Source organism: Balaenoptera borealis (genome assembly GCF_965194805.1).
Source record: "Balaenoptera borealis genome assembly, chromosome: 15".
NCBI lineage: Eukaryota > Metazoa > Chordata > Mammalia > Artiodactyla > Balaenopteridae > Balaenoptera > Balaenoptera borealis.
The window spans coordinates 64938482-64957314 of record NC_138871.1 but is presented as its reverse complement, the minus strand read 5'-3'; the positions used below and the strand labels follow the sequence as shown (position 1 = coordinate 64957314).

At 41.0% G+C, this 18833-nt stretch overlaps 1 protein-coding gene across 4 annotated transcripts in view; it reads left to right on the top strand.

Annotated features, from left to right (window-relative positions):
• RASGRP3 (RAS guanyl releasing protein 3) overlaps positions 1-18833 on the top strand; it is a 119014-nt gene that overhangs the window by 76472 nt on the left and 23709 nt on the right. For all 4 annotated transcript variants that reach the window (XR_014234766.1, XM_082356757.1, XM_082356755.1 and 1 more), the window contains 7 exons: positions 100-231; positions 1663-1810; positions 3268-3441; positions 3826-3942; positions 5924-6199; positions 13208-13285; positions 16690-16806. Coding sequence is in view for 3 of the 4 variants with exons in the window: in XM_082356757.1 (XP_082212883.1) it covers positions 100-231; positions 1663-1810; positions 3268-3441; positions 3826-3942; positions 5924-6199; positions 13208-13285; positions 16690-16806 (1042 nt within the window). In the remaining variant the exon portion in view is untranslated. The remainder of the gene's footprint in view (positions 1-99; positions 232-1662; positions 1811-3267; positions 3442-3825; positions 3943-5923; positions 6200-13207; positions 13286-16689; positions 16807-18833) is intronic.

Here is an 18833-nt window from a genome sequence, read left to right as displayed (position 1 = left end):
TGATGCATTGTTAAATGTAATCTGTAAAATGATACCATGGTTTCCATAGAGGTCTAGCTTGAAATCTTCCAGTTGTCAAAAATACTTGATGCCTTTCAGGTACTGGATTCTGAAGTTTCCCGCAGAGTTTAATTTGGACCTTGGTTTGATCCGTATGACTGAGGAATTCCGGGAAGTAGTTAGTCAACTAGGATATGAGAAACACGTCAGCCTCATCGACATATCCAGCATGTAAGAGTGGCACAAGCTTCTTTTAAACATGATGAGTCCACTGTTTGAGGGAGGGAGTAGTGATGACCCCACTTGACCTCCATCCATACTATTTCAGAATCAAGGTGTGCTTCTCTAAGGAAAGCTTTGATGCAATGAGCACAGTCCCATCGGACATAGTTTCTCTCTCCAAGCTTCAATTTCTGTATTTGTAAAATGGGGGTTGTCCTTTCTCATGAGGTATTATGAGCATCCAATGAATACCTGAGATAATATGTGAATGCATTTGGCACATAATAGATGCTCGGTGCTTGGTTACTGAATCTAGTCTCCTGTACCCTTGCCACTCATAGTGTGGTCTGTGGATCAACAGCATTGGCATCACCTGGGAGCTCAACAGAAATGCAGAATCTCATGCCCCACCCTAAACCTGCTGAACTGGAAACTGCATTTTAATAAGATTCCCAGCTGATTCATATGCTCATTCAAGTTTGAGATGCTCTGAGGTCAGCCTGAGGCTGTATAAATGTTGACCATAGTTGTGCCATGAACGGGTTAGCTCAGTGATTAGGAACTTGGGGCTAATTAGGCTAGCATTTTATATTGACTAGCTAACTTTGTAGACAAAACTATTTTAGGCCTGTGAGTATGGTTATCCATATTGCAAATATGTGCTCTTGTGTCCTAGGCATTCATACTCTAGTCTCTTTTCTTAGAATACTTCTTCAAGAGTGATCAATGGTGAGTGATCCAGGAGTTATTAGGGATGTTGTTAAAAATAAGGATTATTCATCCTGACTCCTCTACTTACTAGCTGTGTGATCTTGGGTAAAATTTTAATCTCTCTGTGCCTATATTTTCTCATCTATAAAATGGGAGTAATAGTAGTATTACCTGGTAGAGTTGTTGTGAAGATTTAATGAGTTAATACTTGTGATTATAGTGGTGCCTGGGACATCTAAGAGTTTGATAAATGTTTATACTAAAAAATACAGATTATTCAGATTATTCATTCCTAGTAAGTCAGAATCTCTGGTAGTGAGGTCTAGGTCTCTGTCTTTATAACAAGCTTTTCAAATAATCCATATGTTGCTGAAGTGAGAGAACCAGCTTTTGATGGTTTCCATCACCACCTATATATTGATAACTCCAAAATTTATATACCTAGCCCTAACCTCTCCCTCATGATCCAAACCTTACTGGTCACAGGAAAGACCAAGTAAGGGATTCTGGATGAATCAGTGCAAACCCACCCTGTATGGAAAAACAACTCGAAGTTTGTATTCTATTGGCAATGGGTCAGTGGTTTTCTCTTCAAATACGAAGGACTGGGCGTGTATTTTGCACAAGCCCCTGGAAGCAGGCCAAGAGTTACACAGTCAGTAGGTTAATAACTTCCATTGAGTGAAATGAGCTTTCAGCACATTGACCAGACTCACTCTTCTTTTATAGTCCTTCCTATGACTGGATGAGAAGAGTCACACAGAGGAAAAAAGTATCCAAGAAGGGAAAAGCCTGTCTGCTCTTTGACCATCTGGAGCCCATTGAATTGGCTGAGCACCTCACTTTTCTGGAGCATAAATCTTTTAGAAGGATCTCAGTAAGAAACTGGACATTTATTCTTCCAAGGATAACAACCACCATGCCAACTTTACCAAGAGCTGCATTTTCATACTCTGAAGGGTTGGCAGCCTCTGTCACTGTGCTCCACTGGAAAAGTGCCCTTAACTCACAGGAACAATCCCTTTTAACCAAAGATAAATATTATCCTGTCTTTACTTTATGGCTCAGGAGCTATATTTCTGTTGCTATTTTCAATGTCTCCTTTCATAGGATTAAAGCATGATTTTCTAAATATTCAGTGGAGATTTAACCATTCAAAGTTTATTTAGCTCCGTTGACTTCTCCCAAGTGAACATGTTTAGCTGGGCCCTTCACTTTGGGAGAAGAAATATTTATTTAGGTTGGGATATGTATAAACGCCTGACTATGGATATAGGTTGAAAATAGGAATTGTAAGCTTTGAGGAGAATCTCAACATCAGGTTGTTTCTTTCTCAGGGATGGATATCCTGGATTAAATTTTTCTTTCCTACTCTGTCTTGATAGAGTTCCTCCTCTGCATCCCTTTTCTTCCTCCTGACTGTGATCTCTTCCTAGCCACCTACTCACTATCCATTTGTTATGATATTTCCACAATGGTTTACAAACAGCCTTTGTCTTTGTCTAACCAAGCTCTGGGGAAGTCACTCCTTCTTTTCCAAGATGGCTAAGAATGTATTACGTTATTGCTTGCAAAGAAGAACATGAGGTTAGAAGTATGGATTTCTGAAAGACTGATTCTTTTCACTAAGTAACCCTACTTGGAGAGGACCTTTTGATTCCCCACAGGCAGGCCATGAGAGGGAATCCCCTGCTCTGTTTATATGGTAGGAGGCTCATATGTATCTGATGACACCCATGCTGACTTCCTGAAAATGTGTCAGTTTTGCCAAAGAGCAGCCTTACTCAATTTCTATTTTTTCTCTTTTCTTCTTGAAAACACATTGCAAACTTATTCTGACTTGAAATTATGATATTTATATTCATTTCCTCTTCTTTAATGTATGCCGTTGTATCTCGAACTTGCCTGACCATTGGAATCACCAGTAGTGGGTGAAAAATGGAGATTCTTAGGTTATTCCTCTGGAACAGTGATCCTTTAGGTCTGACATGTTCCCCAAAACCAGTATTTTAGCAAATGCCCCAGGTGGATCTTATGACCCAGCAAATTTTGGACTCACTGGAATATGACTTTGAGGCTTGTCCCTTCCTCCTCCCATCAACACTGTGGTGTGTAATAAGTGTGCATCTGGGTGTGGAAGAGTGAAATGCAGCAAAATAACGTGTTAAAGATACAGATATATTCAAACTTGTAAGATGCCGTTAAAAATGTGAAATGAAAGAAATCGTTATGCTGTTGTGAAACATTATCTCACCTCTTCCATGCAACATTCTAATTTATAATTTTTTCAAAGACTCCATTATAATTCAGAGTCTCTGAATCTTCCTTTGCTAGTTCACTGATTACCAAAGTTATGTCATCCATGGCTGCCTGGAGAATAACCCAACCTTGGAGAGATCTATTGCTTTATTTAATGGAATCTCTAAGTGGGTCCAGTTGATGGTTCTTAGCAAACCAACCCCTCAGCAAAGGGCAGAAGTCATCACAAAGTTTATCAATGTTGCCAAGGTATGTATGTCTGTTAATTAGACTGGGATTCTCAAAGGATTCTAGATATTCATTCACTCTATTGAGAAAAGTCATTGAAAAAATTGGGGGTTCACAATATAAAAGCCAATTAAACTACCCATAAATGTCTAATGAGCAAATATACTTCTCTCATGCAAGAAGATTGCTTTTAATTGGCCATATTTGGAAGCATTTAATGTAGCTATTTTTCTGTGTAATGATTGATATATTTTTCTAGTGGATTTCATTTGTTCTTCATTTTGAATTGATACTATTTGCCCTACATCCTTGTTGTTAAATTGTACGACTTCATCTGTACCTCAAAAAGGTCAGAATAATTCAAAAATTGTTACAAAGTATTGAAGTTAACCTTTTTTATTGCAGAAGCTCCTTCAGCTCAAAAATTTTAACACCCTGATGGCAGTGGTAGGAGGCCTTAGTCATAGTTCCATTTCCCGGCTCAAAGAGACCCATTCTCATCTTTCTTCAGAAGTTACAAAGGTACAGTGGATCAGATCATAACCCAAGTAAAAAATTCGTTTGTAGATTGTTTGGGGGTAGGATGATCCTAACAAATGTCACTCAGAAGGGGAAAGTTTTCTTCTTAGACAATAGGAGGTTACAGCCATACCACCTGGAAAAACAGATTAGAGGTGGCAGCAAGTGTCCTAATAGGAATGCTTTGAACACCATTAACATACTGTAGTTGTAAATATTCAAAAAATATGTGTTTGGTGCTTACTATGTGATAGGCATTGTGAAATACATGGGGGTTACAAGGCAAATATGACAGAAATCATTCCTACCATCCCGTCCTCAAATGAAGTCATTGAACACCTGCACTCTTCATAGCACTGTGTTCAACACGGTGCAAGACACAAAGGAAAGGGGGACAGAAAGAAATCTTTTGTATAGAAAGCCCTCAGATTTATAGCTCAGTTTTTCAGGGATAAAAAAAAAAATTTTAAGCAATGATTGTTTCCCAAACTGAACTTTTTCTGCCATATTTATTTCCAGACCACAATAATATTTTTCCTTATTGAGCAAAAAAGAACATTTCATCCTTATGAAAAGATTTCCTTGTAAGCGTGTACTTTGCTATATCAGTAAGGACACTTTCAGCTGTAAGTTAAAAAAAAAAATCTTGGAATTGCTTAAACAATAAGGAAATGGATCGTCTCACATACCTGAAAGTCCAGAGGCAGGGCCAAGTCCAGGCATGGTGTGATCAGAGCTCTGGCTCAGTTGCTCTGTAGTCCTCTGAGTATGAGGTTTTTGTTTTAGTTTTTGTTTTTCATCGGATTGGTTGCCCTCCTGACTGGGCTGTCTGCAGCAACGGGAAAATTATGCTTTCTTGTTTATGAAAGTTGGAGATAGGGAAAACCTCTCTTCAGCTCTGCACCCATGGAATAAAAGACCTTCTTTTTTAGACAGATTGGACCATCTCAAATCACATGCCCACCCCTGGGCCAATAACAGTATCCAGAGGAATACAGTGTACTGATTGGCTTAACTCTGTGTTCCTGAACCAATCGCAAACCAGAGGAATGGAATTATGAAGATGGTAGATCAGAACCCATCCTTGGATCTGGGCACGGAAACAGCTTCATCCGAGTCACATGGGAAAGAGTAGACTGATCAAAAGTAGACACATGGGTCTATTAGGAAGGTATGGCTGCCGTTAGGCAACCAACAATAGCTTGTGCATATAAACAGGAGAATATAAGCCACAGAAGCACTGCTGAGTGACCTCAAACATTGCACCCTTTCCAAGTATAATGGGGCTCATTATGTGTTTCATTTTCCTTTAGATTAGTACTGAATTTCCAGTAAAGAGCAAAACATATTTTAAATGTTGTAAAGAATAAGAATTCAGTGGAGGCTCATAGACGCTTGGAACCACCAGTATGTCTTCCAAAATTATTTATTTGAACTCCTCTTTCTTACAGAAAAGAAAACTGAGGTCCCTAAAAGTGAAGCAACTTGCTTAAGGTCACCCTCCTAGTTAGTGGCAGAGTCCAAAACCACAGCTATCTCACACATCAGTATGACTGTTCCTACCCCATACTGGCCCCTTCAAGTTATATCTTGAATGCAACTTTCTTGGAACAACTAGGAAATTTTAATATACTACATACTTCAATACAATACATGCTTGTATTTGTGGATTGTAATATTTCCATGAATTACAAAATACTTATATATACATGATGCTATTTAACATCTCAACACCCCTAGTAGGTAGGCAGAGGTGTGGGCTATTTCTCTTTTGCCGCAGAATGGAACAGGCTGTCCAACTCATAGCCAAGCCTAGTACGTTTTTCTAACTTTCTTCTCCCTGGTTAATATTTCCCTGCATCAACTTTGGTGCAATTGATACTTCTTTCAGTAGGCAAGGAATTTCCTAGCCACACACTGTTGGGCCTGAGGGTGGGCAGAAGGGAAGGCTGTTTGAAAATACTACTTTTCCATCTGTTCCCAGAACTGGAATGAAATGACGGAGCTGGTCTCCTCCAACGGCAATTACTGTAATTACCGCAAGGCCTTTGCCGACTGTGATGGCTTCAAAATCCCAATCCTTGGCGTCCACTTGAAAGACTTGATAGCAGTCCATGTCATTTTCCCAGACTGGATGGAGGAGAACAAAGTGAACATTGTGAAAATGCACCAGCTCTCCGTTACCTTGAGTGAACTGGTCTCCCTACAGAATGCCTCTCACCACTTGGAACCCAACCTGGATTTGATCAACTTGCTCACGGTGAGTCCAACGGACTGGAGTTTGTGCTAATAACTCTCCTGCACCTCACTTCCCAGGGTATGCAGGAAGATTCATGCCAGCAATTCACAATGGGGGTGGGGGAGGGGTTGAATTCAGGGTCAGTAGATGGGAAGAAATCTCAAAGGATGAAGGGAGGGAAACTCACACCTGTAACCCGAGCAACTTGAGACACCAATCTCCGAGCAAAGAAAGTTCCCTTTGCTTTGAGGGTCCCAGTCTCTGCCGCCACGGCTCTGGTTTCTGCAGTTCTTAGAGAGGCCCTCCAGCCCCGTCCTCAGCGCCTCATGATCATGCATCACACTCATCTAATTCATCACCTCCTTCTATATGCCCTCAACTCATCGGCTTCTCTTGATCCTCACTGCACTGCTGTAGTTGAAGCCTGGAGTAATGCGGGGACCTCCTCTGAGATCTCCCTCCCCGTAACCCCCACCAACCTCCCCAAACCACCAGATGCAGGTCCCAGTCTGCCATTGGAGCCCTTCACGACTTGTTTTCTGACTATCAGTCTCTCCTCGTTTGTCATCACCCGATCCCGCATCACACTTGCCTTTGAGGAATGTGGGACTTATACCTTCCACCACAAATTGCTGCCTTCTACTTTCTGGCTTTGCATTTTCTTGGAAAATTCCTTCCTTACCCACCCCCCAGCCCCACCATGACTAGCTTAAATTCAAAAGCCTCTATCTTTCTGGAGCATTCTCTGTTTCCTTCCAAAGCAGTAAGGCATCTGTCACATGTGTTGCCCTTGTACTTTGTACTTTCTTATCTATAGGAGGATCACTTGACATTAGATTTTTTTTCTGTTTACCTGCCTTATACATCGCACGTCCCCAGCACCTCTCATAGCATTGCATAACATCTTAACAGAAAAACCTGAAAGAACTTTTTGGCCCACCCAATACCTGGCATATTTAGGAGCTCAGCAGATGAACTGGGTGCTGTATTTAGGAGTGGGTTGGAAGAAATTCACCTACTGCTCGTACTTTTTGGCTTTGGCAGCACACACCATTAGCTGGTCTCTAGGTCCTAGCACTTTTAGACACACAGGTGTGTAGTAGAGAACATTTCCCATTGGCTGCTTCTTTGTCAGGGGGAAAGAGGCATAAGCAAATTCTCTCACCCTTGCTTAAATAAGTGGAGGAGCAACTTCCTTGTTTGGGTTTATGACACTGTAGCATCTGAAACTTGGCTGCAACACCAAATTGACTTCTTTCCTCCAGTGGCCATGGGGAATGAAAACAAGAACCCCTCTGGGGCTCCGAAGGGCTAAATCCTCTAGGACTGCTGCATTGGGATAAGAGTGCAGTTCCTAGACCTTCTCACAAACTGTTCCTAGAACACAGAATTGTTTACCAAAGAAGAGAACCCCTAGGTGTAGGCAATAATGGCAGCTGCGTTCTTAGTATAAAGCAGAAGTGGCCAACACACAGAAACACAAATCTCTTGGGGCTGAGTTTGTGTAACAAATAGTAAACACACAGACATTCTCTATTAGGGTGGGGGAACCTCACAATAATCCAGGCAGCTGCCTTTATTAACCATTTGCCATGTAAATCTGTTTCCATGAATAAGTGACCAGAGTTGTAAGCCCCAATCAGACTGTAACCCCACAGCCACAGGTGATGTCTGCAGACCAGTCTCGGGGGGTAGCCTAGGCTCCAAGTGTCTGTGCTCAGGCTCCCTCCACGAGCTGGGGGAGAACTTCACGAGCAGCTGCCTATGCTGGGCAATTCCTCATCCGGATAAAAGATAATGATGGAGTAGGGGAAAGAAATTTGAATTGTAAATGCAGCAGGCAACATTAGGACAGATATTTGAGAAATACTACAGGATTTTGAATGAAATTGTGGGGCTGCAGGTGGAAAATCTGAACTCCAGAAGTAAAAGCTAAGAAATAATTCCTTTTTGCTGGAAAGGAAAGAAAAAAGAATGACTCAATCTCTCAGTCTCTCTGTGTATCTCTCTCTCTCTGTCTCTCTCTCTCTCTCTCAGGAATTGAAGGAAAATTTAGAGGCCACCAAGCACCATATTTAGTCACAGCAGTGTTGTATAGTATAGTGTAATACAGTGGCAAGAATCTCAGACGGGAGACATAGCTTTTGGCCCTGCCTCTGCAGTTACGTAGCTTTGTCTCCTTGCTAACTAGTCTTGACTTTGGATTTTTCCTAAAGGGTTTTGTGCTCATTTGTAAGATCTCATCCAGCTCTAAACTTCTGTGGTGCTAGATGTAAGGAATGGTGGAGCCTTGGGACTAAGGAACCAAGTGTCAACCTGATTCTGTGGTTCCAGCCCAGTGGTTCATCAGGATAGCACAGTTCCGCAGATGAGCACGATTGTCAAGCCAGTTTCTATTTAAAGCCAAAAGCCTTCCTCTCTCCCCACAACCAAGGAGAAAGTTCAGTGCATTCATTCTTCCTGGCCATAGGCAGATTAATCTCCTCAGAATGAGGATGGAGGAGACTCCCAGGAGGTGTTCACTGGAGCCCAGTGAGCATTTCATGAACCACATACATGTTGGGATTAGAACCATACATTGACTGCAGCTGCCCAAATGCATGTGAGGTCATTCTTAAGCACAGCATTGAATGGGTGATTCTTTTTGCTCCAAGACTCTAGGTCAAGTTTCTGCCTGAAGTGACTGCTTCTAAACATGGTCCCAGGTGAGGAAGCTGATATATGATTGAGAGCCCTGGAAGAAAGAAAATGAGAACTCTTAGGTTAATGAACAATTACTAAATGCCTGCTCTGTGCGGTAGGCTGTATAGCAATGCTTGAACTTTCTGTAATAGTTGATTACAGTTTTCACAGCACTTTTCACATACATTTCCTCAGTAGATTCTCACACACACCATGTGATGTAGCCTGGGCAGGTCTGAGGGTGTAACATCACCCCTGCCCCTTCCTATTTTAGAAATGAAGAAGCTGCAATTCATAACGGACAAAAGGCTTGCAAATAGCCAACTTCTGAATCCCAGTTTGCATCTCTCTCTCTCTCTCTCTCTCTCTCTCTCTCTGATGGACATTTACTCTGTAATGTGGGAATATTGCTGACATTTACTTTATTTTGCATCTGTGAAAATTAAATAATCTCTCTCCCTCTTCATGGGTGTGTAAAGAAAGAGTTAATTACAAAATAAAATCTATGCGAGCAGGGACTATGTTTGCCATTTTTATCATTGTAATCTTAGCCCCCTGAACAGTACTGGGCACATGAAGGAAAGAGGACCACACCACCAAACTGTTGAGATTTGGATTGTTCCCCTTTTTAGGGAAGATCTGGAGAAGACATTATCCATTGTGATCCCAATTCATGTAACCAGGAGCTTTTAAACTGATGCTTCTTGTTTCATGGTATACGAAATAGTCTGAATTTTTTCATAGTATTTTTAGATCTATCAGTTACATTTACCATTCTGAGTATATGCAAATTACTGGAAAGCCCCTGTATTTTTACAATCGAAGAAGAAGAAGAAGAAAGAAGAAAGAAGAAGAGGAGGAGGAGAGGGAGGAGGAGGAGGAAGAGGAAGAATTGCAAAAGTGGTGAATGGAGATAGTTTGATGACCAAGTGTGTGTTATTTTACAATTCTCCAGTCAAGACAATGTCGGTCCTAAGGTGCAGACTAAATCCACAGCCATCTTTGCTGATAGGCTTGGATGTAAAAGTAACAACCTGAAACAGTGACTCAGAACATTTTTTAGAAACAAACAAGCTTAAAATATGTTAGACACAAATAAATATTTTTGAAACCCCATTGACAAGCTGCCTGTATTATTTAAAATGTGCATAGGAAGTAGAACAGATCACTTTGTGCAGGGCTGTAAGGCCCAGAGGAGATCCGAGAAAGCAAGTAGGATCGCGGCTGGGAAAACAGAGAGATGGCTAGAGTAACCCAGAAGGCAGCTCTGCACTCATGGATGAGCACAGTAGCATTTGGCTGCTGCACCGATTGGGAGCCAAACCCTGCAGTTCCCATCTGTGTGGCCCCCTAAACAAATCCCATTGGACACCATTAGCTCATTTAATCTTCACAACAATCCTGGGAGGGAGCTATTATTGATGATTCCCATTTTACAGATCAAGAGACAGACTCAAGAAGGTTAATGACTTGCCTAGGTTCATACGACCACTAATAAATGGAGAGCAAACACTGGGAGAAGACAAAAATATTTCCATCATAGAGTCAGATATCTGTCCATCTGACATATGAAAATACTCAGGGATGTTCTGTGTCTTTTGAAAGAGCATCTCCCCTATTTAGTGTGTGGCTTATTTGGGTTTCTGGTTGGATGTTCTTGCACTGCTGGCATCTCCTTTCCAGCAGATGCCAGTGCTGTCATCAGAGGAAGAGCCAGGAGGACAGGAACCTACTCAGCAAAGCCCGGATTAACTCCTGACAACAAGGAAGTCAAAAGGAAGAAGTCAGTCAGTTTTCTGTCTATGTAGCATTCACAATGCAAGGTAGCAAACTAGGACTGGGATTATAGAGGTGGAATTACAAATGCACTGTCTCCTTTCATGAAGCTTAGAGACCAGTAGAGTCTTCTGTTGTGGAATTTACAAAACAGTGGGCAACTGCCCATGGCAGATGTGTTTTATTTGGCCCACATGGAATCATAAAAAAAAATTTTGTTATTAGTTGCCAGTGCTTAAAAATGAGGATATTTCATATAAAACTCTAGATTTCTGACTTCTCTTGACAAACGAGATGTGGCAATTGTCATCAAACTGACAACAATTTGCCTTAGATGAGTAGTGGCTATCTCCCATTCATCGGTGATCACACCTTCCCCTATTGCTTCCCTAACCCAGAGATCCAGTGTCAAATTCCACTTATCAGCACAAATTTTTCTTGTTGTTGAGCCAAGAGGAGAGATCCCCAAGTTAATCATATCTGCAAAACTCTTTTACCAAATACATTGTTATACCAATGTCTCTCTCACAATACCCCTTTCATGCATCTCCCTTCACTCTTTTATATGGTGGGCTGGTTCCTCAAAGCATTTGTTTGTGACATGGGGACAGTTCCTCTCCTGCAAAGAGGCAGGGCTCCTGGAGGTAGAAGTGACTGCTGTTCAGAGGAAGGTGGATACAGTGTGCATTCTTTGTGAGCAGGATTTTCATGATCTGAAATGATACTGGGGCAATTTTATAGTAAAGTCAATTTTATTATGCTTAAAAAAACCTTTAGATGACAAAGTCTAGATAATGCAATACATGACCAGATATATGAAATCCTTAATTTAACTGCTGTATTTAGTAGCTAGAATAGTGACTACAATGGTCCCCGCCACATATTAGGTGACCAATAAATATTTGTTGAATGAATGATGCAAAAATGACAGTTTATAATGCCAGTTTCTTTTTTAAAAAAATGAGATAGAACAGAAAGATAAATCCTTGAAAGACATCCTGTGCCTCTGAGTTTTTTCTTGCTCCTAAGCACCAGGTACTGAGCTGGAGACAAGGGATCCTTGATGTTACAGGCTAGGACCAGGGACAGGTGTATAAAATAAGACTTGGAAATGGAATAAAGCCTTTCACATTAAGCCTTTATCTTTAGACAAAATATGTTAAAGGAAAATTTTCATGCTTAAATGGTCAGAGAAAGGACAGGGCACCTGGTTCTCTTCCCTGCTGATAAAATGGTATGATTCATCAGGTTCTTAACATTGAAGGGCACATGTGGGAATTATCCAGGCTTATTTTAAGTCTTATGACTTCTGTTTTAGGTAAATGGGACCATGCATTTTAAGGTTTTGCAGATTTTGTCCACGCAGTTCAACCTTTGTTTACATCCTTATCCTTGCCTACCCTGATCTTTCTCTCTGTCTTTATTTCTCCAAGTCCTCCCAGTTAGGTCCCAGTTCACAAGTTCCTCTGTGAATCCATCCTGATCATTTCTGTCCTCAGTGGCCCCCACACATAATAATAAAAGTAGTTGTAACAGCTATAATAATAAGAATAACATCAACAACACCAGACTACATTTCCTGAGATTTCACTGTGTACTAGGTCCTGTGTGAAGTACTTTACATGCATTATTTCATTTGATCCTGATAAAAATCCAATTAGATAGGGACTTTTGTGATCATTTCCATTTTACAGAAGTGGAAACTGAGTATCAGAGAGGAAATAACTGGCTCAAGGCCACAGAGCTAACCAGTGGCAGGCTCAGAATTTGAACTCAAACCCACTGGTCTCCAAAACCTCTCCCTCATGCTTTACACGCTGCCTGCCTGAAAAATTCCTATAGCACTTAGAGCGGGGCAACGTCCTTCACATTTAGCATGTGTTGCCTTTTGTTGATGTGAATATGTCTTTTTGTGTTCAGGTCCTATTTAGTCAAATAAAGTGTCTGGCCCTTGAGGGCAGGAAGGATTTTATACCATTTTATATCACCAGAACTTAGCACAGTGCCCTGAAATAATAGAAACCTATTAATTGCTCCTTTATTTCTGCAGTTCTTTAGTCAAACCTCCAAGACACCATTTATTCCATTTCCAAGTCTTATTTTATACACCTGTCCCTGGTCCTAGCCTGTAACATCAAGGATCCCTTATCTCCAGCTCAGTGCTTGGTGCTTAGGAGCTACTCAATAATTATCGAGAAAAATTGAGTCAATGGTTCCTGTTGATGCTGATGACCACACTAGGTTTAACTTTTTTCTTTTCAAAATTTCATTTTCCGGGACTTCCCTGGCGGTCCGGTAGTTAAGACTCCGCACTTCCAATGCAGGGGGCGTGGGTTTGATCCCTGGCTGGGGAACTAAGATCCCACATCCTGCGTGGCCAAAAAATAAAATATTAAAACTTCTTTGAAAAAAAATTTCATTTTCCACCTATGCATGCTATCTTTTTAATGTTCTACATTCACTCAAGTTACTAGACATTGAGCTTAAGCATTCAGTTTGGAAAAATTTCAGTAATGTAAATAAGTAAATAAATGATTCACATTCTTATTTATCCCTTCTAATTTGTTGTAGCTTTCTCTGGACCTCTATCACACAGAAGATGATATTTACAAACTATCACTGGTGCTGGAGCCTAGAAATTCTAAATCGGTGAGTATTGTTTTCTCTCTCAGGTTCAGTGACAAACACCATTATTTTTTATTTACAATAATTGGCCATTACAGTAGTGCTTTGTGATCTAAAGATTGAAGAATTAAAAAATCTATATTCTTCCCATTTTACCAATGGAACAGCTTAGCCCTGACAGATAATTATTTCTTCACATTAGAAGCTAACAAAGAAGAACATCATTTCCAGTTACTCTGTTTTATTGTTGATCTTCCATGTTCCCTCTGAGAACCTGCCCTGCCCCCCAAAAAGAAGAAACAATAATTTGAATGACCATTCTAGGCTTTTTTTTTAAAAAACTGATTTTACATAAAATTAGATTTAATAAATTTTAAATACCCTAATCATAATTCACAAATTTCTCTACTAATGATTCATCCAGCTCAGAATTTCAATATCACATTGGATAGAGTCTCACTTAATTGATAGCTGACTCTTAGTAAAGAAACATTATATAATGAGTTGAAGAAACTGCATTACTGAATGTACACTGCTCATTACTCTTAGCAAGTGGACGGTAGCTCAGATATGCTTTGCACTAGTAAAAAAAAAATATCTGGGTGAATATGAACTTTACAATGAGGATGAGGTTTGCATGTTGAAAAAGAAATTTCTGTCTGCTTCTTATATCCTGAGATCCGTTTTCTTATGAAGGTCTCATTCGTTACCTCCGTACCAGTTGAGTTCTGTGGCACGTTGCCAGCAACACTAGGGCCTAAGTCTGTCCATCTATTAATACCTACTACCATTCTGAACCATCGAACTGAAAGAGGCAGAATGACTGTGAACGCTGTTCACAGTGAAGGCCAGGTGGGAGAGTATGAACTTGAGTCTGAGTCAGTTGACCTGGTAACATCTGTTCTTAAAATAATGTCTGTGGTGGTTCCATCACCATGTTCCCCTCCCTGCCAGCCCCAAGAAGCCCATCTCCTGCGGACACTGCAGAAGGCAGCCATGTGGGAAGATACAGCACAGGCAAAGGGAGGGGTTAGGACCAGACTCTTCAAAGTTAGCGTGATGAAGAGAGAGCTAGAAAGAAAAGTAATGTTACTGAAAAAAAAGGAACTCGTAAGCTCCTCCCTCATTCCATAGCTTTGGTGTGATGAAGCTGTCCTGTACGTGCACACACAGCATTGCCGCCTCCTGGCACCTTCCTTTACCTATAACTAGGCACCTTAACTGCCACCTGTTGGTTGTTGGATGCCTGGCAGGTCATAGTATCTATGTTATCTCATTAACTCTGTTAAGGAAACAGAGTCTGGTGAGCATAGGTGTCTTACACAGACCACAGAGCCAGTCAGTAGGAGAGTTTGGATTGGTCTCAGGACTGTCTGCCTTCACTGTCTGTGCTTTTTCTACAGCGTGATGCTGCCCATTATTTTCCCACCACCCCTTGTTCAGAAACAGGGTAAGAATGACCATTTTAGCACACATGCCTGATTTGCGCCTTTTAGATTTACTTTAGTTTATTTTCAGGATCAAGTTTTACCAATTTTACGAGACATTTCCATCCAGCATAAAAAATCTTTTTATCTCTTGTAAAAGCAGAAGCTTTCAAAGCCCCTTCCAAGTGCTAATATCCCATGAATCTATGAAAACACATTTACCAATCCCTTTCTGTCTCTTCTCTAAGTGGAATGTCACCTTATTTTGTATTTAGTGTTCGACGCATACTGGTAACTAAGAACAATTTCCCGTCAGGATTATATTACTGAGAGCCTGTAGCTTTAATGTGTTTACAGTTAGCACTGGCCAACCTCACCTACTTAGTCCCAGAGCTTCTCAACCTTATTCTGTTCATGGCACCCTTAGTGCCTCATAATTTTTCGTGTTTTAATTCATGTCTCAGTTTTTTCATGCTACCTCTAGGTCAAAAGAAATACCTAACAATTCCACTTATAGAATAGTTAGGTCCAAGCAACTAAATATGTATAAACATTGATGTTCTAATGGCTTAGTACCTGCTTGAAAAAATAATACACACACATTGAAAAAAATAACATTTTTATTTCATTCTTAAATAACCACAATTACTAATGGATATGTGTGCCTGTCGGGCCCGGTACAATTTCTTAAATCTTGGAATCAGATTGGATACTGTCACCCTTATTGCTTGTCCCACATTGATTTTTTTGCTTCACAAAGACATGATATCATTGATAGAAATGTGGCATGAGCTGATGGGTGAATTGTGAACTACTTCAAGCTGGTAGTTCGTGTGCTGTTGACAAATATTGAGTATTGCTGTATTTCCCTCGGAAGTTTGAAATATCTTTTGGTAACCCGCTGAGTTCATCGCAGTGCTCCAGAGGAGGGGTGTGCCTTGCTGTATAGTTTGGGAACCAAGGGTTTAATCCTTTATTATATCAACAAGATGAAAGGCTTTACTGAAAGAGCCGAGATGTGTGAGCACGTGTGTGTGTGTGTGTGAGAGAGAGAGAGAGAAACTGTGTGTGGGAGTGACCATATTCAGATGGCAGATAATTTTTTGTCCTGTTTGTAGCTCACAGCAGCACCCACCTCACAACATTGGTAGAGGCTTAAATCCATATAGTTACGCCTCAACTCCTCTTGCAAAAATGGTTATCCCCAACTCGGTATCAAATTTAAAAACAACCTGCTAATACAGGTTTGTATGCATGCACCAGCAAAAATATTTCATCGTATGAGATCCCTAGGGAGAGGATACGAAGTGCACAGCACTCTTGGCTCCCGATAGGATTGTGTTTCACACTTGTGTTGTGTAAACAAGTTATACATTATTGCCACCATCTTCTCCACATTATTAAGTGAAAATGTCTTGCAAGAACGTGGAAGAACTGTGGAGAAAACAAGTTCACCAAAGCGGGGCTCGAGAGAGCTAATAATTAGCCAAACCGTCAAGAACTGATTAAGCATATTAAGAGAGATGCTGGTAAGATGACATAAACTTGGCTGTGCACTGCTGCCCACTTACTGCACACACCTAATTTATCACTAGCACTGACTATTAAAGAAGTAGATAACTGGTGTTTTATATGCTTTGTACTATAAAGGCAAAAAACTGTATGGATTGTTATAGAGATGTTTAAGGGTGTTTTAGGAGTATCTGGGGAACTTGGATAGGATTTTTGGATGAGCTGAGAGAGCAATATATTTTTCCACCTAAAATAATACAATCTAGGCTGCTGTTAAACAAAATATGTATTTAGTTCCAGATTAGATTCTACTGACAAAATATTCCATTAACAAAATTTTCATTGATGTTTTCAAAATATTTAAGTACTACGTAAACAGAAGTTTTTACTGATATTAATATGCAAAACTTATATGGCTTTCTCAGTGTCCCTGGTCCAAACTGCTCGAGGCCCCAGATAAAGTTGAAAAATGTGTGTGTTTTCTGTCAGCAGCCTACCTCCCCTACAACGCCCACCAAGCCCGTGGTGCCCCTGGAGTGGGCCTCAGGCGTGATGCCAAAGCCAGATCCTACAGTCATCAACAAGCACATAAGGAAATTAGTTGAGGTAAGTGGTTGAGGGACAGTTAAAAGTGAGCAGTTAAAAGGAAGCCCCTTTCTCTTTCCAGAATATTCTCTGGTTGCCCAGGAATCAGATGGAGTTCATGAAAACAGCCCTCTGGCAAGTAAGAGCAATTCAGCAGACACTTAGCTCTACCGGACACTGGCTTCTGGGGAAGAACCTCCCAGGAAGGCCCCCTTTCCCCTTCCTGTCTGTCAGTTCTCACTTGCCCAAATACTCTCAGCTACTTAGAACCCCTCACTTCCCCAGGCATTTGACACTCTGTCATTGCCCCTGCAACCCAAGGGACTGTTTGAGGATTAGAATCTACTCATTAAAACCCATATGGGGGGCTTCCCTGGTGGTGCAGTGGTTAAGAATCCCCCTGCCAATGCAGGGGACACGGGTTTGAGCCCTGGTCCAGGAAGATCCCTCGTGCCGCTGAGTAACTAAGCCCATGCGCCACAACTACTGAGCCTGCGCTCTAGAGCCCACAAGCCACAACTACTGAGCCTGCGTGCCACAACTACTGAAGCCCACATGCCATAACTACTGAGGCCCACGCACCTAGAGTCCATGCTCCACAACAAGAGAAGCCACCCAATGAGAAGCCCGTGCACCGCAACAAAGAGTAGCCCCCGCTCACTGCAACTAGAGAAAGCCCCCAGGCAGCAATGAAGAAACAGCGGAGCCAAGAATAAGTAAATAAATAAATACGTTTAGAAAAAAAAAAAAAAATCCCACATGGGTCATAATAAAATGCTGGATAAATTGGTTACCTGAGGGTAGGAAAAAATACTGTAAGTTGAGTGTTTCTCCAGCTGTATATATTTGGGGGTCTGTGACACCGCAGCGCAACAGCATTTAGGTCAGAAACATCACTTAATGAAGGGCAAGATTGTGTCAGAGTTTTCCGTATTAAAAACAAAAAAAAGAGTAGATGCACCAATGTGGGAAAGATGGAAATATCTCAGGCACTAGAAACTGTGATTATTGATTAAACATCTCCCTTCATGGATTGGTACATCCTCAGATGCAATAGGAACAAGTCTTTGGGATATTATGTGCTCTTTGCTGGGAAAGGATGTTTACAGAAAAAGAATGTTCTATATCTTGGATCATCCATGGAACTATGAGGTGCTGAAAGAAAAGTTGCATGGGGCATGGGAGTCAGGAAGGGGAGATTAGAAAGGGTGAGGGAAGGGGATGAGAAAGCCATAAGGTCCAATGGAGACCATGTGATGATGTGGTAGTGACAGACCCAACTTGGAGCCAGGGAAGGTGGGCAAAGGATCTGGGTGCATGGAGTTGCAGCTCAGGAAGGTCTAGAATCAGGAAATGAAAGAAGTATTTTCTCTCCTACTCTCTCCTCTGCTTTTCTCTGAATGCTCACTCCGTTCTCTGCAGACAGACTTTCCTTGCTCCACAAGAGGAGCCTCTTTCTCCCCCACCCCTTTGTACCTTATCTCTTTTCTCCAATTCCAGTTTCATGCGGGAAGGTTGGCCCAGTTTGGTTAGATTGAGTACTATTGATTTAATTGAATAAACAGCTGGGTTTCATTTGAATTTCCATAATGAATTTTATTCCATAAAAAATCTTGTACTCTCAGTATAAATATGGGTATTAAACTATAAATTGTAAGCACTCCATAATAGTTCATTTTTAAGCAATTTTGATTATGGATAAGCATTGATAGTGAGACTTGCAAAAAAATTCAGTTATCTATGGATAAACTTGCAATGGGTGCTAAACAATCATATTTTTAATTAAGTAATTTGTTCATTTATACTTTGCCTACTTCCCAAAATACTCCTGAAGCAGTTGTGCCCTAAGGCAATACAGATGATATATAATAGAAACCACAGGGGAATTGCCAACAAACACATGAAAGAATGCTCAACATCACTAATCATTAGAGAAATGCAAATCAAAACTACAATGAGGGGCTTCCCTGGTGGCGCAGTGGTTGAGAATCTGCCTGCTAATGCGGGGGACGCGGGTTCGAGCCCTGGTCTGGGAGGATCCCACATGC